General features: G+C 36.8%; 6 protein-coding genes across 12 annotated transcripts; 3 read left to right on the forward strand and 3 right to left on the reverse strand.

Annotated features, from left to right (window-relative positions):
• LOC104784725 (SKP1-like protein 20) lies at positions 2,641-6,172 on the forward strand. Of its 5 annotated transcripts, none has more exons than XM_010509786.2 (10): positions 2,641-3,005; positions 3,269-3,552; positions 3,857-4,081; positions 4,159-4,350; positions 4,436-4,546; positions 4,690-4,759; positions 5,119-5,189; positions 5,263-5,429; positions 5,597-5,712; positions 5,810-6,172. In XM_010509786.2, the coding sequence occupies exons 2-10, from the start codon at positions 3,517-3,519 to the stop codon at positions 5,833-5,835; spliced, it is 1,014 nt and encodes a 337-aa protein (XP_010508088.1). In that variant the 5' UTR covers positions 2,641-3,005; positions 3,269-3,516; the 3' UTR covers positions 5,836-6,172. The 5 variants fall into 5 exon arrangements, with proteins under 5 accessions (XP_010508088.1, XP_010508090.1, XP_010508089.1 ...); XM_010509788.2 differs by having other exon boundaries at positions 5,860-6,172; XM_010509787.2 differs by having other exon boundaries at positions 2,655-3,005; positions 3,316-3,552.
• On the reverse strand, positions 6,273-7,956 carry LOC104784724 (U-box domain-containing protein 33-like). Of its 2 annotated transcripts, XM_010509785.2 has the most exons (6): positions 7,613-7,778; positions 7,393-7,514; positions 7,206-7,327; positions 6,992-7,096; positions 6,667-6,907; positions 6,273-6,561 (listed from the first exon to the last, which is right to left on the reverse strand). In XM_010509785.2, the coding sequence occupies exons 1-6, from the start codon at positions 7,776-7,778 to the stop codon at positions 6,466-6,468; spliced, it is 852 nt and encodes a 283-aa protein (XP_010508087.1). In that variant the 3' UTR covers positions 6,273-6,465. The 2 variants fall into 2 exon arrangements, with proteins under 2 accessions (XP_010508087.1, XP_010508085.1); XM_010509783.1 differs by having other exon boundaries at positions 6,667-7,096; positions 7,613-7,956.
• LOC104784726 (U-box domain-containing protein 37) lies at positions 8,158-10,614 on the reverse strand. Its single transcript, XM_010509791.2, has 6 exons — positions 9,798-10,614; positions 9,585-9,706; positions 9,382-9,486; positions 8,991-9,222; positions 8,556-8,888; positions 8,158-8,458 (listed from the first exon to the last, which is right to left on the reverse strand). The coding sequence occupies exons 1-6, from the start codon at positions 10,017-10,019 to the stop codon at positions 8,261-8,263; spliced, it is 1,212 nt and encodes a 403-aa protein (XP_010508093.1). The 5' UTR covers positions 10,020-10,614; the 3' UTR covers positions 8,158-8,260.
• LOC104784727 (U-box domain-containing protein 33) lies at positions 11,488-15,889 on the reverse strand. Of its 2 annotated transcripts, none has more exons than XM_010509793.2 (10): positions 15,794-15,889; positions 15,090-15,403; positions 14,844-14,965; positions 14,574-14,695; positions 14,338-14,442; positions 13,866-14,178; positions 13,637-13,771; positions 12,898-13,422; positions 11,951-12,697; positions 11,488-11,785 (listed from the first exon to the last, which is right to left on the reverse strand). In XM_010509793.2, the coding sequence occupies exons 2-10, from the start codon at positions 15,352-15,354 to the stop codon at positions 11,600-11,602; spliced, it is 2,520 nt and encodes an 839-aa protein (XP_010508095.1). In that variant the 5' UTR covers positions 15,355-15,403; positions 15,794-15,889; the 3' UTR covers positions 11,488-11,599. The 2 variants fall into 2 exon arrangements, with proteins under 2 accessions (XP_010508095.1, XP_010508094.1); XM_010509792.2 differs by lacking the exon at positions 15,794-15,889 and adding an exon at positions 15,523-15,765.
• On the forward strand, positions 20,084-23,576 carry LOC104784729. The gene is made up of 8 exons (XM_010509794.2): positions 20,084-20,308; positions 20,451-20,644; positions 20,735-20,796; positions 20,889-21,984; positions 22,083-22,216; positions 22,299-22,425; positions 22,514-22,558; positions 22,657-23,576. Exons 2-8 carry the CDS (start codon positions 20,500-20,502, stop codon positions 23,244-23,246), a joined length of 2,199 nt encoding a protein of 732 aa, XP_010508096.1. The 5' UTR covers positions 20,084-20,308; positions 20,451-20,499; the 3' UTR covers positions 23,247-23,576.
• LOC104788745 (pentatricopeptide repeat-containing protein At3g60980, mitochondrial-like) lies at positions 24,063-24,689 on the forward strand. Its single transcript, XM_010514527.1, has one exon. It carries the CDS (start codon positions 24,063-24,065, stop codon positions 24,687-24,689), a length of 627 nt encoding a protein of 208 aa, XP_010512829.1.

Below are 26,027 nucleotides of genomic sequence, written 5' to 3' on the forward strand. Positions count from 1 at the left end.
TTTTTTAGGTTTTGGGGTTTCTCTGTGACTATGTTGCAGAGAGAAGCTTGAGGGAGTGGTGCTTTTTATAGTGACGAAACCTCAATGTTGGAAGATAATGCAAACAAATGAAAATTAACTTAAATAAAAACACGACGATGATTATTAATTAGTTGAATTTAATTAGATTAATTAACGTTATCATGTATGTTGTTACTGATAATGCTTGTTATTGATCTAATGATAATTAAAGTGTGTGGACAGAGTTTCAAAATCCGCTTTGCAGCTATTTTTATGTACTCTAACCAAATGTCGTATTCTACTCTAATATGATACTGTATACTATGTGGAATTTTATCCATGTATCTTTCATGAATGTTCTTTTTTTTAATGTTTGAATTTTAATTTGCCACAAAAGAAAATACTGAAAAGAAAATAAAACTATTATAAAAGGAGTTGAATATGTGGTCGAGGTGAACCGGCGGTTTATTTGGACCGTTGTCAGGATAAGAAAGAGCACATGGACTCTCACCCGTACCTAAAAGACATAGAGACACCTCATTCAACAAATAATCTACTAATATTTTCTTTCTAACATTACTAATTTTAGTTTAGTGATCACTTTAATTCTCCAACAGTTACTTTGCTTTATAGCATAATTTTCTTACCTTAATTCTCCAACAATTTTAGTTATGATTATGAGTGATCATCATAATAAGCAGTAAAACCAAAAATAAAAAGACATGATATCCTTTTATCAATAAAAAAGAAATGAGATTCTTTTTTATGTTATGTTATTATCTTCACCATTGTTATGATGTTATCCATGAGGCTATACTTATAATGAAAGAGCTAATTAATAATAATCTATACATCAATCAGACAATCAATCATGACATCGGAATTTTGTTTGTCTATAATGCAACTTTATTGTACCAACAACTACACCCAAGTGTACTCTAGATCAATAAATTGCCTATATGAAATAAGAAAAAACGTCACACCATTTACACATATATAGGAAGCAGTTTCAACATGAATATATAATATGCATGATATGAAATTATTATGAATGGTGGGATTAAACCAGATTAAAAGAAGAAGATTGGGTAGTGTAATATTCGGCTGCAATCCACTATTTGCCAAAAAGGAAAGACAACGTTTAAGCCAAAAGGAAAAAAAGGACCGAACAATTATGGTTGCTTCGTTGCTTTGTTGTCTTTTTGGGTGTGACATTATGTCCTACCCACGTGCTGTTCTCTTCTAGTCTCATTACCAAATTGCCGAATTTCGTTATTTACTATCCCTTGCCTTTTTCATATTACCTTCCAAGCTTACACATCATGAACTGTAGTATATGATAATATGACCATGTACCAAATTTCCTTCTAGAACCCATGTAATTTTAACGGTGTATATTGCAAAGTTTTGTTTTCGTATTTTTTGGTATCCCAAACCATCATTGACATTCTCAAATAACGCCATAATTTTGTTTTGCATTAGTAAGCCTGACGAGTCGATATCAGAACAGTCCTCTGGATTCTGCAAAAAAAAAAGTTCGATTCACACAATGACACAAGTCTTATAATTAAGTAAGTTTATACATAACACATATACAACCATTCTACACCATTTTGCCATGTGTGCAAAAGACGAAAATAAATATAATCATCTTACCAATACCATTCAACCTATGTATCAAAACTCAACTATTGGTATTTCATTGTAGTACTAGTATACTACATATCAACATCAGGATTGAACTTTTGCAAATTCTTTATTATAAATTCTTGGTTTTTAAGCCATGGAAGAATAATAAGAAAGAAAGGGAGGGAAGGTCGTAATTTGTTTGTATGGACTTTTGGTTTGCGAGGATAAAATATTCTACGATTCCAAGCCGTCCAACCCACGGATAAGAGGACACGTGGCAGAAAATTACGTAGACAAAAACCGACCAAGCCACCCAAACACTTGTCACCTTCAGCCAAAAAAATCATTTTTATTTAGCTGAGTGCAATAATTGCATGCCCACTCCCAATATTCCCGTTGCGCTATAGTCCCCACCTCCACCTCTCTTGGATTTTATTTTATTTTTGTGAAAATTCTTTCTTTTTCAGTTTTCAGACAAAAGAGTCTTCTTAACCACCACAAGTACAATACCAAAATCTTAAACATCCAACGCTTACAAGTTACAACAACACAATAACAATACTTACAAACTTTTATCAATAAAAAAATAGTTTTAGCGGTTTAAAAGAACATCACGGATGAAAGAAAATATTGGACATACAAAATTTTGGATTTATTTATTAAAATTTACATTTTAGAAACAAAATTCACCCAAACATATACGTTTTTGTTATAAAAACCATGCTGTTTCCCTTTTATAATAATATCTATGACCGAAATTATTCATTTTCACGTAGGATGTGTGAGCTTGATCTGAGAGAGTTCCTACAATTTAATTTCAAATTCAAACTCAATATGGAAAACCAAATTTCTTGGAAATATAAACTGTATATCGAAGACTTGGCCTATCTATCGTCTGGATAAATAAAGCCCAAACGTCTAACTGGGCTTATATACTTTAGTCCACAAGCGCCTCCGGCTTTTTTAACAAAGTCTCCTAATTGTAAAATTTAAAATTGGTCTAACGGCGAATGAACCTAAAACCACCACAACAAGCATCACCGACTCGAACCACTCTCGCTAACTAACCAACCCTAGTTTCTTTTTTCACGTAACGTTCTTGCCGTATTGTTTTTTACTACCACAAGCCATCAGTTAGCCAACGTGGTAATGACACCTGGACTTGATCAGTCCTCTCATTTTCTTATTTTCCTCCGTGTCTCACTCTCATCATCTGAATGTATATTTTTTTAAAAAATAAATGAATTAAAATCCGCTTTCTCTCTCTTATCCGCTCCACATCGCTTGGCCGCCGCCGTCCGCCGTCGCTGTCCACCACCACGTTTCAAAATCCCTTCGTCGCAAGTCGACCTCCATTACCCAATTTCTGTTATAAGGTAAACGACGCGTTTATTCCAAAATAATTGACTTCCCCATTGGTTAAAAGAGCTTGTTGGGTGATTCATTGCGTGCTTGTATCTCTATCTGTTTGCTTTACTTGTTTTTATTATGTGTTTTGGATAATTCCAAAACGTATACGGCTGTTTTTGCTCTGTTTTTGTTTTGCTGCTTCATTGGATCAATTTTTAGATACTTCTTGTTTCGTTTTTTTTTTTCTGATTTGCGGTTCTTATTTGTGCTTAATTTTTGACTTTTGTAGATTGAATTGGATGTTAAAGGTTCAAATTTGGCTTGTTTGCTCGTCAGATACCGTTAAAGAGATGCTTTTTAGCATTAAAGGGTGATGCTTTTTTATCTTTTTGGCCAAAAAGAGATTTGAGAGTGTGCATATTGGAGCTCAAGGTAGAACGGAGGTTTTTGTATAGTAGGGTGTGACTGTGACCTACTTATTGGAGCTAAGGTGTAGTAATAATTATAACAGAAGAAGACACATCAGATCTATCATCAATGTCTGAAGGTAATTTGGCCGTCATGAAACCAGAGGTAATAATTTCATTCCTTTCCTTTTACTACTGGACTATCTTAGTCAGCTACTTCAACTCTAAAGGAAAAGGACCAATAGGGCAATAGGGCATATGCCTAAACTAGTACTGTCTAAGGTTGTGATGGTTAGAGGGTTGTTAGATATCATGACATTCTCAGTATTAAACTAAGGCACTTTTTGATACATGGATTTTTACAGTTTAGTGTTTGATTCATGATTAACTTTATTCTCACCATCTGAATTACATGAGCTAGTTGGTTGGAATTGAATGACTAAATTTCTTTCGCAATGTTATGGATTCAGACGATGAAGTCCTACATATGGCTTCAAACTGCTGATGGCTCAATCCAGCAAGTAGAACAAGAGGTTGCAATGTTCTGTCCCATGATATGTCAAGAGGTAATACAGAAGGGTGTTGGATCTTCTAAGAATCATGCAATATCGCTTCCACAGCGAGTTAATCCAGCTATGTTCAGCTTGGTTCTTGATTATTGCAGATTTCATCAAATGCCTGGACGTTCAAACAAGGTTTGTATTCTATATTATTGAATAAATTTTCATACCCTGTCGGGCCTTTTTCAATACATCTACTTTCCACTCTTTAGGAACAGAAAACTTATGATGAAAGATTCATCCGAATGGATACAAAGAGGCTCTGTGAGTTAACATCAGCCGCTGACAGTTTGCAGCTGAAGCCTTTGGTTGATCTTACTAGTCGTGCACTTGCACGGATCATTGAAGGCAAAACCCCTGAGGAGATACGAGAAATATTTCATTTGCCTGATGACCTTACTGAGGTATGTGCTTCTCAAAATATCTCTTCTTGAGATGTGTCTTCTCCATCTGCTTCTTTTTTTGACTGCTCTTTGATAATTTATCCAGGAGGAGAAATTAGAGCCTCTGAAGAACACGATGGATGATCCACGGATTCGACTACTGAATAGATTGTACGCAAAGAAGAGAAAGGAGCTGAAAGAAAGAGAGAGATTGAAGGTCTGTTTAGCATTTTCTATTTAACTTGTTTAGGATATTGCAATTTGTAATTTGTAGCTTTATGAATGAAAATTGAGGGTAATTTGGTCTGTAAGATTGAACTGTTTCATGAGCTTATGAAGTTGGGGTTTTCCATGTCTTAGAATGTTGAGGTTGAAGAACATGTGGATGAACGTTCTGTGGATGACCTGTTATCATTTATTAACAGCAGAGGTACTTTCCTTTGACCTTACTGGTTTTCTAAATTCACAATTTCCTTTCATTTGTTCTGTTTCTTCGTTGGCTGCTCCAAGTTCTCTATTTAACTCTGAAGTACTGTACCATCACATTATAGTACATGTTTGGATTCTTTTTGTGTTGATTCAGTGATGTATGTTTTTGGTTGTTGACTATATTTTCCTCTTTGAGCTACATATTTGTCATTTTAATATTGATTTGGTGAATATTATCCATATTTGATTGAGATATTTGGTCTGTGATTTTATGTTTGTGTTGCCTCTTAGTTTTCTACTTTCTCTATTCTACTTCCTTTTGAAGGCCTCATTGGAAGTAAGGAAAATTCTGTTTCACAGATCCCAAGGTGGTAAAGAAAAAGAAGAAGAAGAAAAAGAAGATTGTTTCTTCAAATGACATTCATGATAAGGTTCAGACTAGTTTCTCTGTGTTTGTTTTCTGGTCGGTATTTACCAAGTCAATGATGCGTTCCTTGTGCTTAGGAATCACATGATCTTCATTCCAAACAACAATGTGTTGAAGAGACCGGGTCCAGCATGAGAGAGGTACCCAACTTACCTAGTGCAGAAGATGACATTTCTACACCAAAGGCCAGCTCTGAAGATGAAGACGATGAAATCGATCCAGCCATGAGGGAAATGCTTGATAGGTAAGACCCTCCTTGTTAAATCAAAACTAGGATATATTTCTTATAATGAATGTTACACATTGTTCTCCAAGTCATGAATAAAGATGAGTATCAGCTCCATCAAAATCTTGCATTTGGGAAATGAAATAGACTTGGTTCTTATGAGTGGTGTATTTATTTTATTACAGAGAGGTAGAAGATTTTGCTCAAAGACTGAACTCCACTTGGGTTCGGTCGCTAGGACAAGAAAGAAGGCCTGTACACTTCTCCATAAATGGCAACGGGACTACAAGACGGCATACAGGTATGGTGGTATCTATATTGGCGTCATTATCTTATACTTTTTTCTTTAATCGTAATGTTGAGTTGGACGCTTGCGGTGTTAAATAAATGACAAACAGGTTTTAGACATACTCTAGATGACTGATGGGGTTATGGTTTGAACTTAAAGGTCAATCTCCATGACACAATTGAAGCTGAAAATGAAACAGTTTTGGTTATGTATGTGAGCAAATAGAGAGAGAGAATGGTTCACTAGTCACCACCGGCGGTTGATGCGTGTCCTCATGTAACAGTTTTGATTTTGAATGTTTAACATTCGTCTAGTGATCCGTCCTTTTCTTTGTAAAACCACGTGTAAGTTATTTTAGTTGTTAGAATCTAGTTCTACGTTAAGGTATTTTGTTTTAGCATCAGAAATTAATCATAGACACACTTTCTTGTATCACACTATTGCGAATGTAATAAATGGTTGAAGTTCCTTAGACTATTTGATAAAAGAAAAACATAACAACACTCGCCTTGATCAGGATCAATGGCTTGATGATAACTTAAACTGAGATTTATAGTTAGAAGAAGAAGAAATAATGAAGACAGGTTCCATTTGTTTTAGCATCACAACTCACAAGTCACACCAGACGAGAAAAGAAGAAGTCACAAGTAGCTACATCTCACACAAATGATTCTTGTTACATACATTGTATATACAACTATATCAGTTCATTGCAGTTTTTATCTCTCTCTCTCTCTTCTTTCAGGAGACGTTTAAATTGGAGAGTCACTCACGATGCTCATGGTTTTGAACTGTGAGCTTCTGCCATAGCTTGGTGTAGTTGATCAGGAAGTTTATCATGTTTAGTCCCATTCCGCTGCACTGATGAAACAAGCACAGTAGGCAATTCCATCAACCAGATCATGTAATGAATATAATATAATCTGCAGGGTCTTTATATTTTCTAGTCAGAGTTGCAACACATACCGGGAAAACTTGAGAAGATGAGTCATTCGGTTCCTCTTGAACTTCGTTTATTGAGTCCTCAGATCTTCCGGGGTGTGACAATGTACCAGCAGACTGACAAGAGGAGGAGGATCCCTTGTCGTTTTGTCCATCCAAACTTGCTACCTCTTGAAGCGTATTGGTGCTTATTTGTGGCAACCCAAGCCGCTGAAACTCAGACAAGAGCGCAGAGAGAGCTCGAACTTCATCCATTCTAGCTTCCCTACATTGATCAGGAAACATCAGCAAAAAGCAGCATCCAGCAGTTGTGGATATCTCTGTGAAAACAAAAAGGTCTTCACCAAACCTTGTGTGGATAAGGTTTCCTTTGCAGGTAAACTGTATTTGACAAGTAGCAGGCGCTTGTTCGCAGACGAAGCTTGCTTTCTTGGACCTAAGATCCTCCATTTTCCTGGAAACGATAACAAGACGCACGCACGGGCTTAATTAGCGAGCAAACAAACAAGAGAGATCCAAAAAGATTGTCATGTCTAATCTCAATGAGCCAAAGCAATTATTACATGGAATAGTGTTTATCTGCAGCAGCTCCCATAACAAGCTTCCTGATTTTATGCTGTTGTATCATTTCCAAAATCCCTTTCTCGATTGAGTCCATTGCAAAACACAGTTTCTCTGCCTGTACCTACAGAAACCAACCTTCTTTTAGAAAGAATTAAGGAAAACAGAGTTGACATGCACAATACATACCCCTTTCTTCAGGCAAATACTAAGGTACTCTTGTAGAATCTTGTCTGTTTTCACCGTTTCTTTGCCTCTATATGCTCTCACTAACTCCTCATCAGCCGTGGAAGCTTCGAATCTGGTACCCACTTTGCATTAGAAGTGACAAGAGTTTTAATTAAAGTCAATACTTATTAACCAGGGAGACTTATTAGAAAGCCAAAAGAGGGTAAACAACAACACTTACAGACAGGAATCGTTGGAGATGGCTGGTGAATATGAAGGATGCAGATTCTGTTTCCCTCGGAGTTTTCTAACGCCCATAGGAGATTTGATGTGTTCTTCCACACATTTTTCCCAACTGCAACGAAGATTTTCTCTTCAAGTATCCCTGAGCTGACTGTTTCCTCCATAGCCTGAGAAGAAGGAACTTATGGAGAGACAAGATTTTGGAAGAGATAAGTTTCTTGCATAAGCATTGGCTTGTTTACTTGGACAAGAAGACACCCAATGGCTGCACATCTCACCATTCTGGTATCTCTGTTCCTTCGAATATTCCATCAATCTATACCTATATGTTATTGAAAAAGACATGATCGATGGTTTTATTTTTCCAAAAGATATGAAAAAAATCTAAAGAAATAATAAACCATGAGGAACAATGTAGAAAATGCAATATAAAAATGTTATTCAACATGGTATCTTTTCATATTTTATTTAGTTTATTAGCTGCTTTCAACGTAATATATACATGGTCAGATTGTATTACATAAAAAAACAAGAATGAAGAAAAGGTCTTTCAAGTTACATGGGTTTTATATACATTATTACATTACAAGTAGACGAGATCGTTGAAGCAAATGCTGAAGAATAAATTATATTTCTTTTTTTTCTTTCACTTTCGGGAAGAGGGTGAAGCGTGAAGCCATTCCTGGATTGCAGATCGAAGTGCAAGATTTGGAACTAAGTTTGTATGAAGAAGCTTCTTGTTCGTCATTGGTGAAGTCTCATGTCCACTCTCAAGCCATGTTCTTATGGCTTCTGTTTCATATGTAAATCCATCTGCTGCTAGTTGTGGATCCTCCATCACTTCCTGCAACATTATATAGAAGAAGAAAAAAGGTTTCAATAATTTGTTTTTATGATTAGATGCAATCTTCGGTTCCTCTCTTGATTGACTTTAGTTTTACCAGTGAAATGGGACAGATGAAGTACTGAGGAGCTTCACGGTGCTCATCAGATCGAGAGACCTTCTCATGGATTCTCTTCAGCTCCTCTGCTTCTATAATTGCTTTGTCGCGTCCTTTTATCAGTTCATCTCGTTCTTCCTTGGCTTTTCTCAACGCTTTCGTTGCCAAGTTATACTTGTCTTGCAGCTTTTGTACCAACATATAGGACTCGGTTATTCGGTTTTCAGATATATACCTCATCTTTTCGAGTTTTTCTCTCGCTTTCGTCAGCTCCATTTCTGTTTCTTTCCTACGATTCAACTCCTCGAAATAGGCACTTTCCCATTCTTTAGCCTACATTTGGTCAGAAAACTTCGTAATCATCAGGCAAAAACGACATTCCCAATGGCAACAGAAATTGTAGGAGCAAGGAAGAGATTGCCAAGAACTTGTTACCTTTTTCATTGCTTTATTTTTCTCTTTTTCAGCTTCCTGATGCTTGAAAGCCTCCAAGCTTGCTTCTTTTTTCGATTTCTCAGCTTCAAAGACAGCTAATTGATACACATTTCCATTTCCTCTAGATATCGTGTATTGGCCCGAAGGTAATACAGATCCTCGTGAACGGACTGAATCTTGATCAGAACTTGTAGATGCATACTCAAGAGATGCGTTACCCATGATAGCTTCCCTGCATTATACCATCACCAGATATATTAGTCTTCTGACATGTGATTGTTCTCACAATCCCAGTTCCTGTTAAAACCACAAGAGTCAGATATAAAACACAAATAGCATTCCAAAAACCGTCTGATTTCTCTAGCATAGATTACAGGGACTCGGGATAGACCTTGTATATACCAGGTATCCTTTGCAAGTAAACCATATACAACAAGTAGCAGGCGCTTCTTGACGAATGTAAATGGCTTTCTTGGATAACAGATCTGCCATCCTCCTGCAAATTAAGAATAATGATGAATCAATAAGTGAAGATAACAAGAAAGATCCATGAAAGATGAAAATCCAAAAGTAGTTAGTTATGCCGGTGTGTACATTGAATAGTGGCTGTCTGACGCAGCACCCATGACGAGCTTCTTGACATTGTGCTCTGAAATCAGTTGGATGAGTCCCTTCTCTACCGACTCCATTTCAATGAGTATCTTCTCTGCACGGACCTAGAATATCACAATCGGCTCTCTTTATCTCTTGTATCATCAAACAAATAAATAATATCACTTATCAGCAATAGAAGTAACCAAAACATACCTGCATTAGCCTGCATGTTTGAAGGTACTTGTCCATGATCTTTTGTGCCTTTTCCTTTTCTTTTCTGTAGAGCGGCTGGTGAACGTGGACGATACAGAACTCCTTGCCTCCAGTGTTCTGTATCGCCCAAACAAGAGTGGACTTGTTCCCTAATTCCGTCCCCACTGCAACATATATCTTCTCATCCATTAGCAGCTGCTGCGAAACTGGTTTGCTCATCATCTCTCTCTATCTCTCTCTTGCTTGGTCTGGATTCAGCGTTTAACGCTGCATTGAAGCCTCGTGAAGCCAACACTTTTCCCCTTTGCTTGGATCGAAGCTCCTCTTTCCAACACACTCCATATATATGACACTCAAAACATTCCTCTAATTCACTCAAGAGATTAATAAACAATAACAAACATGAACTTTTGCAATACAAGAAAAGAGATGAAGCAATCAACAAACAAGAAAATTTGTTCAGTTATAACATGCATACGAAGTCAACCACGGTACCAATGACGAAACGTAGCCTTAACGCAGAAGTTGTATCATGTATTAAAATAATGAAGGCTTTATGACTTTCAACGACAATATCTATGTTCGAAGAGGAATGTCGACATATTGACAGAGATACACAAATTCCACAAGACTTAAAGAAAATACTGAAGAATAGTCTCACTGTCTCAGCAATTTCCAGATTGATGTCTTTCAATTCTGCGTTAGGTTGCTTACCTCAGTGCAACCCTGAGTTTCCTTTACAGCTATGCCACTAGCCGCCAAAACGACCTGACCTCACTGCTAATTAAGTAAGATTAATCATAAGAAGTTAAGAACTTTTAACAAATAATAATCACAATATTAGGCAATCAAAGGTTAACTTCTTCTAGGAGGAAAACAAGTATTACACGATAGTATTGACTTCATAATTTAAGACTCATCCTATGTAAAAGTTAAGCTAAGTAAAGGCATCACTAGTGAGATCATGTCAGAGGCTAATCTTTGTGCTAAAAGAAAGCCGAACATAATGGAGGAACAAAAATTGAGGCAGTTCTTCTCACACAAAAGGAATAAACATACAACTTTTTTCATACAGAACATATATATATAAATATATACACATACAAATCTCACCAGCCTCTTCTTTTCATATATGACAAATATGGAGGACTTACACTATGCTTGAGAAAGTAAACAAATATGGGGAGATAGTATTATGTATACGTATAAGGAAGACTGAAAAAACTAATCTTACTCACTCTCTGGTGCCTCCCGCAGAAAAAGGCAAACACTTTTTTTTTCATAAGAGACTACTTGCGGGAACAGGGGTTGAGGGTTTGAAGGATTTTATTTTCAGCAATGATGTTGAAGCCACTCTTGAATCGCAGAACGAAGAGCATGGTTAGCGATTAGGCTGGTGTGAGAAAGCTTGACATTGGTCATTGGTGAAGTATCATGTTCACTGTCCAGCCACGCTCTTATAGCCTCTGCTTCGTATGTGAAACCGTCTGCAGCCACATGTGGATCTTGCATGACTTCCTGAAAGTTTTGTAAAACCAGAGGACAAACGGGTTTAGTACCATTAAACTGCAACATAATGGTGTGAGATCTCAAACAAGCAAATTTCAATGCCTTTGTGATCGAAGTTTTCTGAGATTTATAATAAAATTGGAAATTAATACTCAGACTATACATTNGAAGACTGAAAAAAACTAATCTTACTCACTCTCTGTTGCCTCCCGCAGAGAAAGGCAAAAAACTTTTTTTTTTTCATAAGAGACTACTTGCGGGAACAGGGGTTGAGGGTTTGAAGGATTTTAATTTCAGCAATGATGTTGAAGCCACTCTTGAATCGCAGAACGAAGAGCATGGTTAGCGATTAGGCTGGTGTGAGAAAGCTTGACATTGGTCATTGGTGAAGTATCATGTTCACTGTCCAGCCACGCTCTTATAGCCTCTGCTTCGTATGTGAAACCGTCTGCAGCCACATGTGGATCTTGCATGACTTCCTGAAAGTTTTGTAAAACCAGAGGACAAACGGGTTTAGTACCATTAAACTGCAACATAATGGTGTGAGATCTCAAACAAGCAAATTTCAATGCCTTTGTGATCGAAGTTTTTTGAGATTTATAATAAAATTGGAAATTAATACTCAGACTATACATTTTAGTTACCTGGAAAATGGGGCAAATGAAGTATGGAGGGGCTATGCGGTGCTCGTTACGGCCAAGATGGAAAGATGAAGATCCTCCACTAGAAGCCCTCATAGGTTCAAGTACCCTCCACACTTCAGTTCCAAGATCCGGACGATTCTCGCTGACAGTCTCGCAGCATCTTAATGCCAAGCGAGCAAGCTGCTCCGCCTGAACAAAGGGCCAGTCACCTGCTAAAGGGTCCAAAAGGTCGTTCAATGATCCGTTATCGAGGGCATACTTCACTTCGTTTGATATCCGTGTGGCAGGTCTCCCAGTCAACAAGCGCAATAAGATAATCCCAAACGAGTAAACATCTGACTTTGGAGTTAGCTCTCCACTACTGGAAGCTTCTGGATCCAAATAAGCACCTGTGGCTGTGAGATCAGTTCTCACGCTTTTGCTTCCACTTGGATGAAGTAGTGAGCAGGTCCCAAAGTCACTTAACTTGCTAACGAGATTGGAATCGAGAAGGATATTTGCTGGCTTCAAATCCCCATGAACTAAACTATGAGCTTTATTGGAATGAAGAAAGACAAGTGCTGCGCATATCTCAGTGGCAATGCGTACACGATTTTGCCACGACAAGGGTGGAGAGTTGTCCTTGCAATTTATCCTGTCTTCAAGGCTTCCATCCGGAAGATACTCATAGACAAGACTCCACCCCTCTGGACATGCTCCAATTAGCGTAATGATATTTGGATGCCTCATTTTACTTAACACATCAACCTGCAATGCCGCACGAATTAGTCAATTAGTCAAAGCTCCTCCACAGCAAATACTATATAATTAAAACTTCAGAAGGACTGCTTCAAAGTCCCATTTTTAGTAGAGGCAGCAGTTTATGCACAACAAACCAGTCATGAAACGACACAAACAATTTAATTTGAACAAATCTTAGCTTCAGTAATAATATGTCAAGAAATTACCTCCTGTTGATATTCTACAGGGCCTTGCGAACTGTTAGGATTCAACATTTTTATAGCCACCTGTGTATGACGGAGTATACCAACGTAGATGCTTCCATATCCACCTTCCCCAATCTTCAGGGTCGAATCAAAGTGATTAGTTGCTTCCTCAATCTCAGAAAATGAGAAATCCGTGAAGTACTGAGGTAACTGTAGAGTTGAAGTTTCTGCACGACCCCTTAACTCCTCAGCTTCTCTGAGTGCTCTGTCACGTTCTGTCTGCAACTCCTCTCGTTCATCCTTCAACTTTTGCAACAACTTCACAGCTATATCAAGCTTCTGGTTTAGCTTTTCCATTGTACCATCAGACTCTGCTATTTGGCTTTCAAGCATTGCTTTCTGATCCATTGCACTTTGAAGTTCTTCCATGATTACCTCTTGCTCATTTTTTATGGTTACAAATCTCTCTTTTTCTTTTGCTACTGCTATTTCCGTATCTTTCCTTCGCTTCAGCTCCTCAGAATAGGCACTTTCTGATTGTTTAGCCTATAGTACGTAGCAACATTATCAGAAAAATATTTTATTGTAGCTGTTATTGGTGTAACTAAAAGCACCACCATTAAGTCTAGTAATCTCTTCAAGTGATACGCTAGCAAACATGAGGGTCCAGTATGATATAGTATATCTCTAGCTAGAATATCTAGCGATCATCTTTAGAAAATGTCAGTGCCAGCTAAATTATTTTTGCAAAGAAACTCACCCTTCTGATTGCATCAAGTGCGTTTTTTTCAGCTTTTTGACGCCTAAGAGTCTCTGCAAAAGCTTCTTGTTTAGAACTGTGAGCCTCTGACGTAGCTTTTCGGATTTTATTGTTAAATGAATCATCCACACCATCCTGCAATGATGGAAAAAATTCCTGGACAGCTGAGAATGCAAGGTATACAAAATCAAAATGCATTGCTTTTTCCATTAGGAACTACATGGCATACCGGAAAATTGGAGGGAGATGAATGGCCAGAATTCTCGTCAACTGTACTCATAACTGTTGCACTTCCCGTTACTTCACTGCCATCAGATTCTCTATCCTCCTCATCGGTATTTAAAGACCCATCCGACACCCTCCCGCTGTGTTCAGTTGAACTTCCATTGCTTACAAAATGTTGAATTGAATCGGTGCTCTGTACTCGAGATATATGCTGATGTTCAGACTCCGGTGTAGAGAAAGTTTGAAGTAGATCACTTGCACTTATGGAAGGACGCGGAGATGCATATTCTGATTCAGTGTCATCCATCGTAGCTTCCCTGCAATGATAGCACAATAAAGATTACTAATAAGCAGCCACAGATGCGTCAGCTTCAATGCCAATGCAGCTCTCTGGAAGCTTAAAGACTACTATACATGGCTGACTCGTATAAGTCATTTTGAAATCTACAGAATATGAGAAAAAGAATTGGCCAAACCTTGTATGAATTAAGTATCCTTTGCAAGTAAACCATATATGACAAAGAGTAGGTGCTTCTCGGCGTACGAAGATGGCTTTCCTGGACTTCAAATCTGTCATTCTCCTGTAAGTCAAACGATGGAGCAGGCCAAAAATTAAGACATTTAAGAGTAAGACAGCAGACAAATCTACAAGAGTTGATTCAATATGCCTAAGTAGAGAGTCAAAAACGAATTTTGAATCCTATGAGCATACCTTGAATAGTGTCTATCTGCTGCTGCTCCCATGACAAGCTTCCTAATTCCCAGCTCAGAGATCAGTTGTACAATTCCATTCTCGATAGATTCCATTTCAATAAACATCTTTTCTGCCCTGACCTACAATCATAATTGACACCATTATTCTCTAGAAGAAACTAAAATTGTCAAGTAATACACTATCTAATAAAGTTTCATACGGCTATCCTAGTGCTAGCCAATGAAGTAAAACAACTCTTCCTATAAAAAGCAAAAAATGAAGGCATACCCCTCTCTGCTGGCATATACGAAGGTAGTCGTCTAGGATCATATGTACTTTCGCCCTTTCTTTTTCTCTAAAAACCCTAACTTCTTCGTCCTTCACAGAACCAACTGGAAATTTGGCGCCCACTATATGAGGAAAAAAACAGTAAGAATAGAGATCAACGACCACAAATTAGAAACCAGACTACACAATTAGGCTCTTAAGGGACAAAAAAAACACACACACACAAAAAGTAAAGAAGGTACTTACTAACTGGAATCATCTGGGAGGGCTGATGAACATGAACAAGGCAAATCTTCTTCCCACCAGTGTTTTGCAAAGCCCAGATGAGTGTAGACTTGCTCTTGGCCACGTGTTTATCCACAGCAACGAAGATTTTCTCCTCGATCAGCCGCGAAACCGGTTCGTCCATAATCCCACTCCGACTGGACCTTGATCCTGGGCTACCGATTCCGTGAAATCTCATGGATCCAGCTCTTTCACCCATTGCTGGAATTGGAGTCACCAAAGCCATCTCTCCGATACCAAATCAGACAAACCAAACCACCAGATCGTTTGTACTCCTAAAATCCACATAACAACGAAACAAAATTGAGAATCCAAACCGATAACTCCGGAACCACGAATCAACAAGCGAGTAAAAAATAGAAGTTTCTAAAATCCCAAAAGGGAAAGTTCATACCAGACTGAAATTTTGAAGCAAAACAGACACTCGAAATCGTATTGAAACCCTAAAAAAGTCTACGGATACGGAAGAAGAAGAAGAAGAAGAAGAAAGAGTTTTTATATGATATCAATTTCGAAACGTATTGACCAAAACGACTCCTGGTCAGAACAACCAAGACAACTGAGATTTTCTCGGAAAGTTTATGAGAGGAGAGAACGAAAAATTAAAATTGAGAAAAAAGTTGTATAAACTAATTTATTCGATTTTGCTTTTGCTTTTTACATACCAAAACGAAGCTTCTTGGGGGATTTGTTGTTTGATGCTCAAATCAAACGTGACGTGGTCGAGAGAACATGAGAGAGTCTTAAAGTTAAAAGAAGAAGAGAAGAGGTTTTTTATTTATCTGCTGTGGGCACTCACACAGTACTACTTATATAGTTGGATGGTCCACCTTAACCGATTAATGACACGTGTACTTCTTTAGTGAGATTAAAATCATCCATAGCACAGATGAGATTGGTACACCAACAACTCGTAGACTACAGAAAAACGTATATATGTATTTTTATCTATCAAACCAAACGTATATATATGAATTTTCGATAGCGTAACTAATATCTTCACATAAATAATTTCTAACAAATATCATTCTAATGGTAATAAACATATTGAATCCATATAGTTCTACGGTGTTTATTGAATATAATTATACGTCAAACACTAATTTCGTTAGTTGGTTCGGCAAATATATATTTCTTGTCTTCAAAATATTAAACATTTCTGTGTTGAAATATATAGATGAGAAAAATATCTTGTAAATTGAAACAACTAATATAAGATGAAATCATATTTTTTTCAAGTTTTTCTTTCTCGATTAATCAAGAACTAGTTGAATTGTTAATTTGGCGTGTGTGGTTGTACCATGTTATATAATGTAAATTAATAGGCATATTCCCCCAAATGCTTATTCCCTTGTCATTTTCATTTGAATTATCTATGTCCCCGGCGTCGATATAGAATTTTATATCTTATTGAATATTACGTTAATGTGTAATTGACAGGTTTTTAAAAAATAAAGAAAAGGTTGTCTCATGATATGAAGACAGGCGAAGCACATCCACAATTTCACTATAGTTTAGCATTTAACTAACCTAAATTATTGAATTATTAGTTTTTTTTTTAAATTAAATATCGTTATCATGGAATATTTCAACTTAGGATATACGATTTGGAATGTGGCATCTCCTTTATTCATTAGTCCAAAGCTTCATCGTAAAAACTGTGGTTTGAATTTGACAATTTGTTCGTGCACGTTTCCGTTAGGGATATAATCTTAATTGGATATGATATATGACTAGTCTTCACGATAACCGGGATCCGGATTGACATACGTATTAGTATTAAACAAACCATAATCTATAACATGGTTCCTCTATTTGATATATATATCATCATCTTTCTATTCATATTTTTTAATGATTCATTTTATAAAGATTGCATTATTAGTTAAAAAAAAATTAGATAAAATGTGATGATTTTAAAATTAGTTTACGGCTAAAACTTTAAACAATCTAGATATGTGTGAAGAATTTTAAACTTAAGTACGGATGTAACTCCGGTTTTATATTAGTCGCAACAATTAGCCTTTAGTCAATGAGAAATGACAACGAAGTTATTAAATGGGCAATATATGATGCAGGCTTGCTTTCAAAGCCTGGTTTAGATTCTGAGTCCGAGCCCAAAGTTTTGCTTTCAAAGTCTGAAATTTCCAAGGACGTATCAACATGTTTAAATTGCAGGCTTTGGTAGCACAAATTATAGGACATAATCACTCATGCTCTCACAGTCCGTTCTTCCTCACCCACCAAGCATTTTTAGATTTTGGCTTCTTCCTTTTCAGGGAGTGCCTAATTACATTAATGTTTCCTTTTCTGTGATGTGATTTTCTTAGTTGGCATTAGTTCAGTGTTCGATTATTAATTATGGGACAAATTAATATATGTCAGCTTAAAAGTTCTATAAATAAATTTACTTTGACGTCTAGAAGGAATTTTATACACTTATTTTGGTGTCTATTAGTACTTCGTAGTAGTGATAGGGTTGCCACATCATCCTAGTTCAAATCCTTATGATACATATTGTTGGAAAAACATATCTGTATTGATTAGTTGTTTATATTAAGTTTTTCATATGCATCACCAGGTAATTTGATGTAATAACCAGCTAGTTGATGACATAAACTTTGATAATTTTAAAAGGGAAAATATTTGTTCCAAAATTCAGATCAATCATATTGAGATGTTTAAGTTTTAACAGAGAGTCATGCATATCATCATTATTTTTTACGTTATCACCGTCTTTTCTTTATGACTAATTGACTACTTATATGTTACCAAAACCTTTAACTAAGATGATTGTGGTGCATGACTAGATAGAGTTGTTATATGGCAACCCTGCTTATTTTATAAGATTACACTAATTATATCTATGATTTTCTGTTAGGTAGAACATAATGAAAGAGTTATATATAATTAACCTACAAAAACGAAAATTATATAATATAAAAAGTCAAGAAACTAATCATGCATTTGATTACACATGACGCTACCGTTTGATTTTGTTAGCTTTCTAATCTTTTAGTTAAATTCCAGTTTAAGTAAATTACAAGACTTAGTTCGGCGATGGTACCTAAGAACGAACAAGAACAACGAAACATTGCTTGCACATAACCTACGGGTCGGGTTGTGTTGTATGAGTCACACACAATGCAGAAAGCGATGCGCAAATGGCCCATCAAATCTTCACATGCGCTTAGGACAAGAGAGACGAAAATGTAAGAGAAGAATCCTAAGAAACTATATGCTTCGTATACTCCATGACGTCGTCGTTTCTTCTGTTGGTATATGCTGAGTAAAATACAAGAAACGTTGTCGGTTACTTAATTTTGTTTTTAAGGTCTTCATTGCGAACATTTGTTAATATCTTTTGTCTCTTCTTTTTTCTTTTCTTTTCCATCCTTAATTGCTTTTGTCTTTTATCTTGGTGCTACTATAAAATAATTACTAGCTGCTTTCTAGTTAGGGGTTTTCTTTACGGCTACTTAAAGGTATTAACTCTCTTTAAACTGAATCTATTTATATCAATCTTAATTACTACAGTACAAAACAGAATTACATGCAATAATCAATTAATGGTGATAATCGAACGGATCAAAACTAAAAAATTGATTTAACATTCTAGAATCTAGAGTGACGTGCATGTATTCTTTTTCACTTTATCGGACTTAATTTTTAGATAATAGATTATGTATTATAAATATTATGAGAAATGGACATCATAACTATACTAAATTGGTGCATGCTTAACGACGAAATATAAAACCATATAGTAACTGTCTGAATATATTATGTGAGAAATATTCATGTACATGGATGGATACACGTCTCCAAATTCGCAAAAAGTTTTCACAAAAAGGTGTGGTCCAAAATAGGATCAACATCGTTCGCTGTTGTATATAATATGCTGATCCTACATATATAGCAAATGTCCAAATAATCATAAATGGAGTTTGCCAATTGTGAGCAACTTTATGGCAATATTCTTCGTAATTTTTTTATTTTACTGGTTAACAAGTATTACACATTTTATGGCAATATTCTTCGTATATTGCGTGATTCTACTTAATCAATTCATTCGTTTTCCATATTTACGATTTATATAACCATATTTGACCCCCAAAAAACCTGTAAAAAAACAAAATCCAGTTTTTTACTACATTGTATTTCTGCTTGGCAAACCTTGTTTTCAAATATCACGATCGTGCTCTCGACATTTATTAAAACCATTTAGTTTTTATTGGGACTTAACACACACTGACATTATTTATTTTTAAAATTGTTTTGGTAAGAGACATTATTTATTTATAAATAAACGGTGGTGAGTCAGTCAGACAGACACCAAAAAAAAGAAAAACAAGAAAAAGGAACGTTATAAAGTGACGAGTTTGCCCTTCCCGACACACATATCGCCGTACGGTACTCTCTCACTCGGACAACTTGGCTCCAGAGGACCATTTACTTACCGACTCCGAGAGACTATTCCCCATATCTAATTATCTACACATACGTTTGTTTGTGTATAATTATGTGTGTCCACACTTAAAGTAAACAAGAGGTACAAATTTATAGTTAGGTTTTGATTAAGAAAATGGAGTTTGATTCTTTGGTTTTTTAGTATTTTTCTAATGTCGGAAATAAACAAGAAAGACAAAAGATGTTGACTTTTTTTTTTTTCGTTTTCTTCTAGTATTATTTATACTACTATTATATTATTATTACGTAAATTATGAAACTTGATCGGATTTTGTCGTTACTAATGTAAAACTCTTTTAATCTGATGCCAAATGTCAAACTTATATTTAATCAAGTAGTACTCTTGTTTTCTACTTGATATCGATCTCTGGGTATTTACTTTAAAAAATTCGAGTATTTTGTTTCTGGTGAGAGAAGTGGGTCTACTAAATGACACACTTTGCAAAAACAATCTACCCTCGTGCTTCGAGCTTCGTCGTCACCCTCTCGTGAGTTTTTTCCTATTACTATAATAAATAAGCCAAGAAAGCCGCATTTTATGCGAAATCTTGAAATAAATATACTACTATAATCTTTCAGCTTTCTTCTTTAACAATAAATATGGAACTCTGAGTGAGTAGAGAGACTAAAGTATTATCACTACTTTTTTTTCTTCTGCTTTATCAGTAGATTGTTCCTCTTCTTGCAAGCATTGGATCGGATTCTAAAAGGTAAAAGTTCTTTTTCTCTTTTCTTTCGTAGGGATCAACAATGCATGAATCATATAAAGACTACTTTTTTGATTCAGACATAATATTCTTTGTTTGTAATCACAGTTTTGGTATCTGTTTTTATAGTTACTCCCTTTTTTAGATTTTGCTCAACAGAGAGAGAGAGGAGAAGAAGAGTATTGTGGATTTTAATGGAGAAAGAGATTTGTAGAAGACATCTCTCAAGAGAAGGGATAGGATGTGTTTGGGTGTTTATGAGCATGTTTGATTTCAGACATGGTGGATCTACCCACAAGCTTTTGATGGATAAGAAACGTGGAAGCAAACGAATCATAGGTTCTGTTTTTTTCTTCATGATTGAGAAAATGTTTCTGAGACGGAAGAAAAGATTCTCACTTTGTTGGTTTGATGAAACAATTAATGCAGGTAATAATGGAATGTTTGAGACTAAAGTTGAGAAGCAGCTTACCTGTGACTGTGACTGTGAGGTCTTTGTTAACTTCCTTCATGGCTTTGAGCTTACTTTTCTTGTGTTAAGTTAATGGTTATTGAAGTAGATTGTTTTGTGTTGTTGTCTCAGGAGAGTGAAGAAGCTGAGATGCAGAGTGTCAAGAAACTCATTGAAGAGGAGATTGATGAGAAGATGAGTAAGCAAAAGTGTGAGTCCAGAAACCGGAAGAGGAGAAGTAGACCCTGCAGCAAAATCAGTGAGGATATCAACGTTTTGATTGCTGGTGATGATGACGATCATGCAGAGAACTTAAATGATGATCAATGTACTCAGAAAGAAGTAAACGATGATTCCGAAGAGAAGTTCAGCGAGTTGATAAAGCGATTGATAGCTCAGAAGGATAGCGAAGTAGAGAGTTGTGACAGCCTGGTGGATGCATTTCAGGTCTTGGATTCTAAAGCAGGATCATTCTTGAATACTGGTACACCAACTTCAGGGGACTCTCAGAGAATCAAAGTGACAACAAGATCTCCAAATGAAAGCAGAACTTCTCAATGCACACAACAAACAATTGTAATTTTGAAGCCTGAACCTTTGGATGTTGGATCATCACCTGGAACACCTTCTAAAGACAACAAGGCCAAACATGGGAGATTTGGTTCTCGCTTAATTCTCAGTAGAATCAGAAGAAGACTAAAATTTGGTGTTGGAAAGAATCCATGCAATGCTCAATATGACTCTGATCCTGATCCAGATGCATTGTCGTCTAACATGAATCAAAACGGTTGTTTGGGACAAGACACAGATACTACTTCCGGAAGGCATGTTTCAGGTGGAGAAATATTTCCTGACATTGATTCAAAAAGTGAGTCTAACAGAGAGGACAATGTCCATGGAAGTGAAGATTCGAAGAAGAGTATGTGTGGTATATACATTGCTGCCAAGAAAAACCTATCTGAAATGCTTGCAGAAAGAGATATAGATGTTGTTGATTCACCGGATAAAGAAGTACCAAGAATCCTTGGGAAGATTCTTGCTTTCCCTGAGTTCTCCACACCAGAAAACAGTCCTAGAGTGACCTTGGCACATGATACTGTTGGTGATCAGACAACCGAGAAACCAAATCTTCAGCAGTGCAGTTCAGAACAATACTCTCAGCTATTAGTATCGGATTCAAACACAGATGAAGAAACATCGTCTACTGGTGATATGCAAGTTACTGGAGGTGATTATATTTCTTCTTCTCTTTTGATCTGTTTTTTTCTGTCTTGGTGGGGTTTTGAACTGTCAAAACGAGACTAACCGCTTATGATGAGTAATCAGCAGGCATTTCAGACACTGAGATGGAAGAGGAAGAGAAGACTGTTATGGACTCATTGTCTGAAACAATGAGCTCTTCCATTACCCACCAAGATGCATATATTGATGAGGTTGAGCACAAGCAACCCTTGGAAAAGGTTTGATTCCTTGAGTCTATGATAGAGTTTCTATTGTTTTCTTCATGAAAGCCTCATATTTCCTGCTTTATCTTGTTCTTAGGAAATATTTGATGAGGGGAAGTTACCGTGTTCTCCACCAAACTCTTCAGTAAAAATGTCTGATTGCCAAGAAAATACCACAGATGTACTGGGAAAGTCAAGTCCTGTGTCTGTGCTTNCTCCAACGATGTATTTTCTCGTGTTCTTCCTCATTATCAACAATGGATAACCATATACGGTGCCGTTTCCTCAATCTCTCTCTTCGTTCATCTTAANTTACAGATGATGACACTAGTCCAAACAGCACCAGGTTCTCTTCAGGTATATATGCCTATAAAGAATTTGCAGCACCAATTTAGTATTCTAGTAAGAATTTTGTTCAGAGCTCAGATTCTGACCTTCTTCATTGACTCAATTAGTGGAAATGCGGATGCAACCACTTTGCATAAGATTCGACGAAGCTGATTCTCCAAGAACCGACAAAGCAAATGATGTCAAAACTATGATGGATGACAAGGAATTGGCTCTTGCTTACATTCAAGCCGTGGTGAAATCCTCAGAGTTGAACTGGGAAGAGCTTTTGGCGAGGTCTTTTTATTCGGAGCAGCTTCTTGAGCAGGCTCTTATGGATGACATAGATTTCTGTTCTACAGATCTCTGCAGTGATAAGAAACTTCTTTTTGACTGTATCAATGAAGTTCTTATGGAGTTTTGTGGGCATGGCCCTTGGATTTCATTCGTCAAACCTGCAGTTCGGATGGAAAATGCTACTGAAGTGGTACAAGAAGAAGTTTACTGGCATCTCTTACCTTTGCCTTCTCCTCACACACTAGACCAGATAGTGCAGAAAGACCTGGCTAGGGCTGGAAACTGGATGGACCTCCGCTTTGATATTGGTTGCATCGGTTCTGAAGCAGGTGAAATAATCCTTGATGAACTATTAGAAGAGATAATCAGCAACTGCACATACGTGGTCCAACCTGAAACACTCAACGAGCTGGTTCCTTGAGTCTCACTGCTCCAACACTTCTTGTGCTGACGAAGAAAGATACTCATGATCACCAGGAAGCTCCTCTGTTAGCTCTGTACAGTTTCACTTCCACTTCAATGTACAAGCTCTAGTTTTCGTTCTTGTGCAGATACACACAACCACAGCTTTTAATACCCCAACAACGACTGCAAAAGAAGCGCTTTGTTTTGTTTCTTTCAGTCCTTATTATGTTTTCTTTTCCATTTGGCTTCTGTAAAGTTTTGAGCTCTGTTGTGAATGTGTTAGTTGTATGTTGTTTTGAGTTCTGTAATGAGGATGAATAAAACAAGGTTTGAACTTAATCAAGAAGAACATCTTGCTTCATTGTGTTTCAGTCAAGAAACAATCCAATACAGAAGATATTTTGACAGATTAAGAAGCTCTTTGGCAAATAAAGGACAGTAATGGATTAAAGAACATCTGATAAGGATAAAACCAATATGCTAAAGGATGAACTTTTGACAGATCAACAGTAATGTATAACTGGTTTCAAAAGAATTAGCAAATTTCCTTATTCCTGCACTGAACTTCAGAACTTGGCTTGTAATTTCTGATCAAGTGAGTGGTTTATAGTGTTAACAGCGCCACTTTAGCACCACACCAAGCTATCAAATAAAACTGGATTTTCAGTTTTGAGATGTGTAAATAAACGTTACTGTAACTCTTTCCAATTAATTTGTTTAAAAGATGAGAATATAAAAGCTGGGTTTAATTTGTTTAACTGTGGTTTCTCATTTCTCGGATCAGCAAGATTTCGACAAAAGCTGGGCGCTCTGCTGTGCCGCTAACCTGGGCATGACGACCGAGCTTGACGGTGGCGACAACAGTTATCCAACGGTAACCGTGACCGCCATAACGGTGACGCTCATTGAGCATTGTTTCAGTCGACGTCAAGAGGAAACAGCGATGGAATTTTACACTTGTTTGTTAGAAAAAAGCCTTATGGTCGACGATGCTTCCAAGAAACCACTCTTGGAAGTTTTGTTCAAGTACGGTAAGAGAAGCGAAGCTTGGTCATTGTTCCATAACGTCTTCGTTTATACTAATGGTATGGATTCAGAGCACTCTGAGCGTATAATAAATACAATGGTGAATGAGCTTTTCAAACTGGATATGTCTAAGGAAGCAATTGATTCATTCGATGGAGTGAGTGCAAGACAAGGCTTCTTTAAGCACAAATTCAGGCATGTACCTTACGCCAACATAATCACGAGGTGTTGCGAAGATGGGAATTTGTTGTCCAAGGCAAACAGGATCTTTCGTAAGTTAATAAAGGAGAATCCATCGGCTTGCAAGATTTCAACATTCGAAGAAATGATCAATGCGTATCTAAAGGCCGGGAGGCTCGATGATGCGTTGGAAACAGCAAACAAGATGGTGGATGCACATCTAAGCCAAGTTTCTTCGTTGTTAAAGAGTTGACGCCAACGATCGAATTGGTTAACTTATTATAGATTTTAATTTACTCTACTCTACTAAGTAATTTCAGCTTCATGTTATTTTCATCATCAGTTTCAGTTTCTTTTTTTCGAACATGTGAGCTTCATGAATTAATTCAGTTTCAGTTTCAGATGATGCTCTTCTTCTAACTTATACTAATAATAGTCTAAGAAGAAACTCTCGCATTCTTTTTCATGGGCTGTCTCAATCTGTACTTGTCTTCATGCATGCCAAAAATTTGTTATGAACAAGTCCATGTTTATATAATTAAATTTTAATTAATTTGATAAATTCCCGGTAGACATCTCGAAATCCCTTTATCAATCGGATCTACATGTCGAGATAACCAAAATAAATTATTTATATTTCAATAACTGAAATCTAAAAGACTAACTGTTGGATTGGTGCATATGTTGACAATGTAAATAAATTTCATTGTGGGGGTTTATTGCAAGTTCAGGATACGCATCTCAGATCCTGAACTTGCAAAACAGATCTTGTCAAGCAAGTTAGGTTTCTTTGTCAAATCACAAATAACCACCAGCGGTTGATGCGTGTCCTCATTATCAACAATGGATATCATCTATATACGGTGCCGTTTCCTCAATCTCTCTCTTTGTATAACTGGATAAATAAAGGAATCTCAGGCCCAAAGTACAGATTCTTGTACGGAAATATCGTCGAGATAAAGATGATGAAGAGAGAAGCTCAGCTTTCGATTCTTGATCCCGGCTCCAACGATGTATTTTCTCGTGTTCTTCCTCATTATCAACAATGGATAACCATATACGGTGCCGTTTCCTCAATCTCTCTCTTCGTTCATCTTAAATATATGAACTTTCCTTAGAGGAGGGATGCGTAACACACAAGTTATCTCTATGGTATATATTATTAGGAGAGACATTTCTTTACTGGAGCGGAACAGAGCCGAGGATATGCATCTCAGATCCTGAACTTGCAAAACAGATCTTGTCAAGCAAGTTAGGTTGTCAAATCACAGATAAGACCCGAGGTCATCAAACTTATCGGCATCATCAAAGGACATGTCTTTGTCGAAGGTACGGATTGGNTACAATGGTGAATGAGCTTTTCAAACTGGATATGTCTAAGGAAGCAATTGATTCATTCGATGGAGTGAGTGCAAGACAAGGCTTCTTTAAGCACAAATTCAGGCATGTACCTTACGCCAACATAATCACGAGGTGTTGCGAAGATGGGAATTTGTTGTCCAAGGCAAACAGGATCTTTCGTAAGTTAATAAAGGAGAATCCATCGGCTTGCAAGATTTCAACATTCGAAGAAATGATCAATGCGTATCTA

The sequence above is a fragment of the Camelina sativa genome, chromosome 5 (genome assembly GCF_000633955.1).
Source record: "Camelina sativa cultivar DH55 chromosome 5, Cs, whole genome shotgun sequence".
In the NCBI taxonomy this organism is placed as follows: Eukaryota; Viridiplantae; Streptophyta; class Magnoliopsida; order Brassicales; family Brassicaceae; genus Camelina; species Camelina sativa.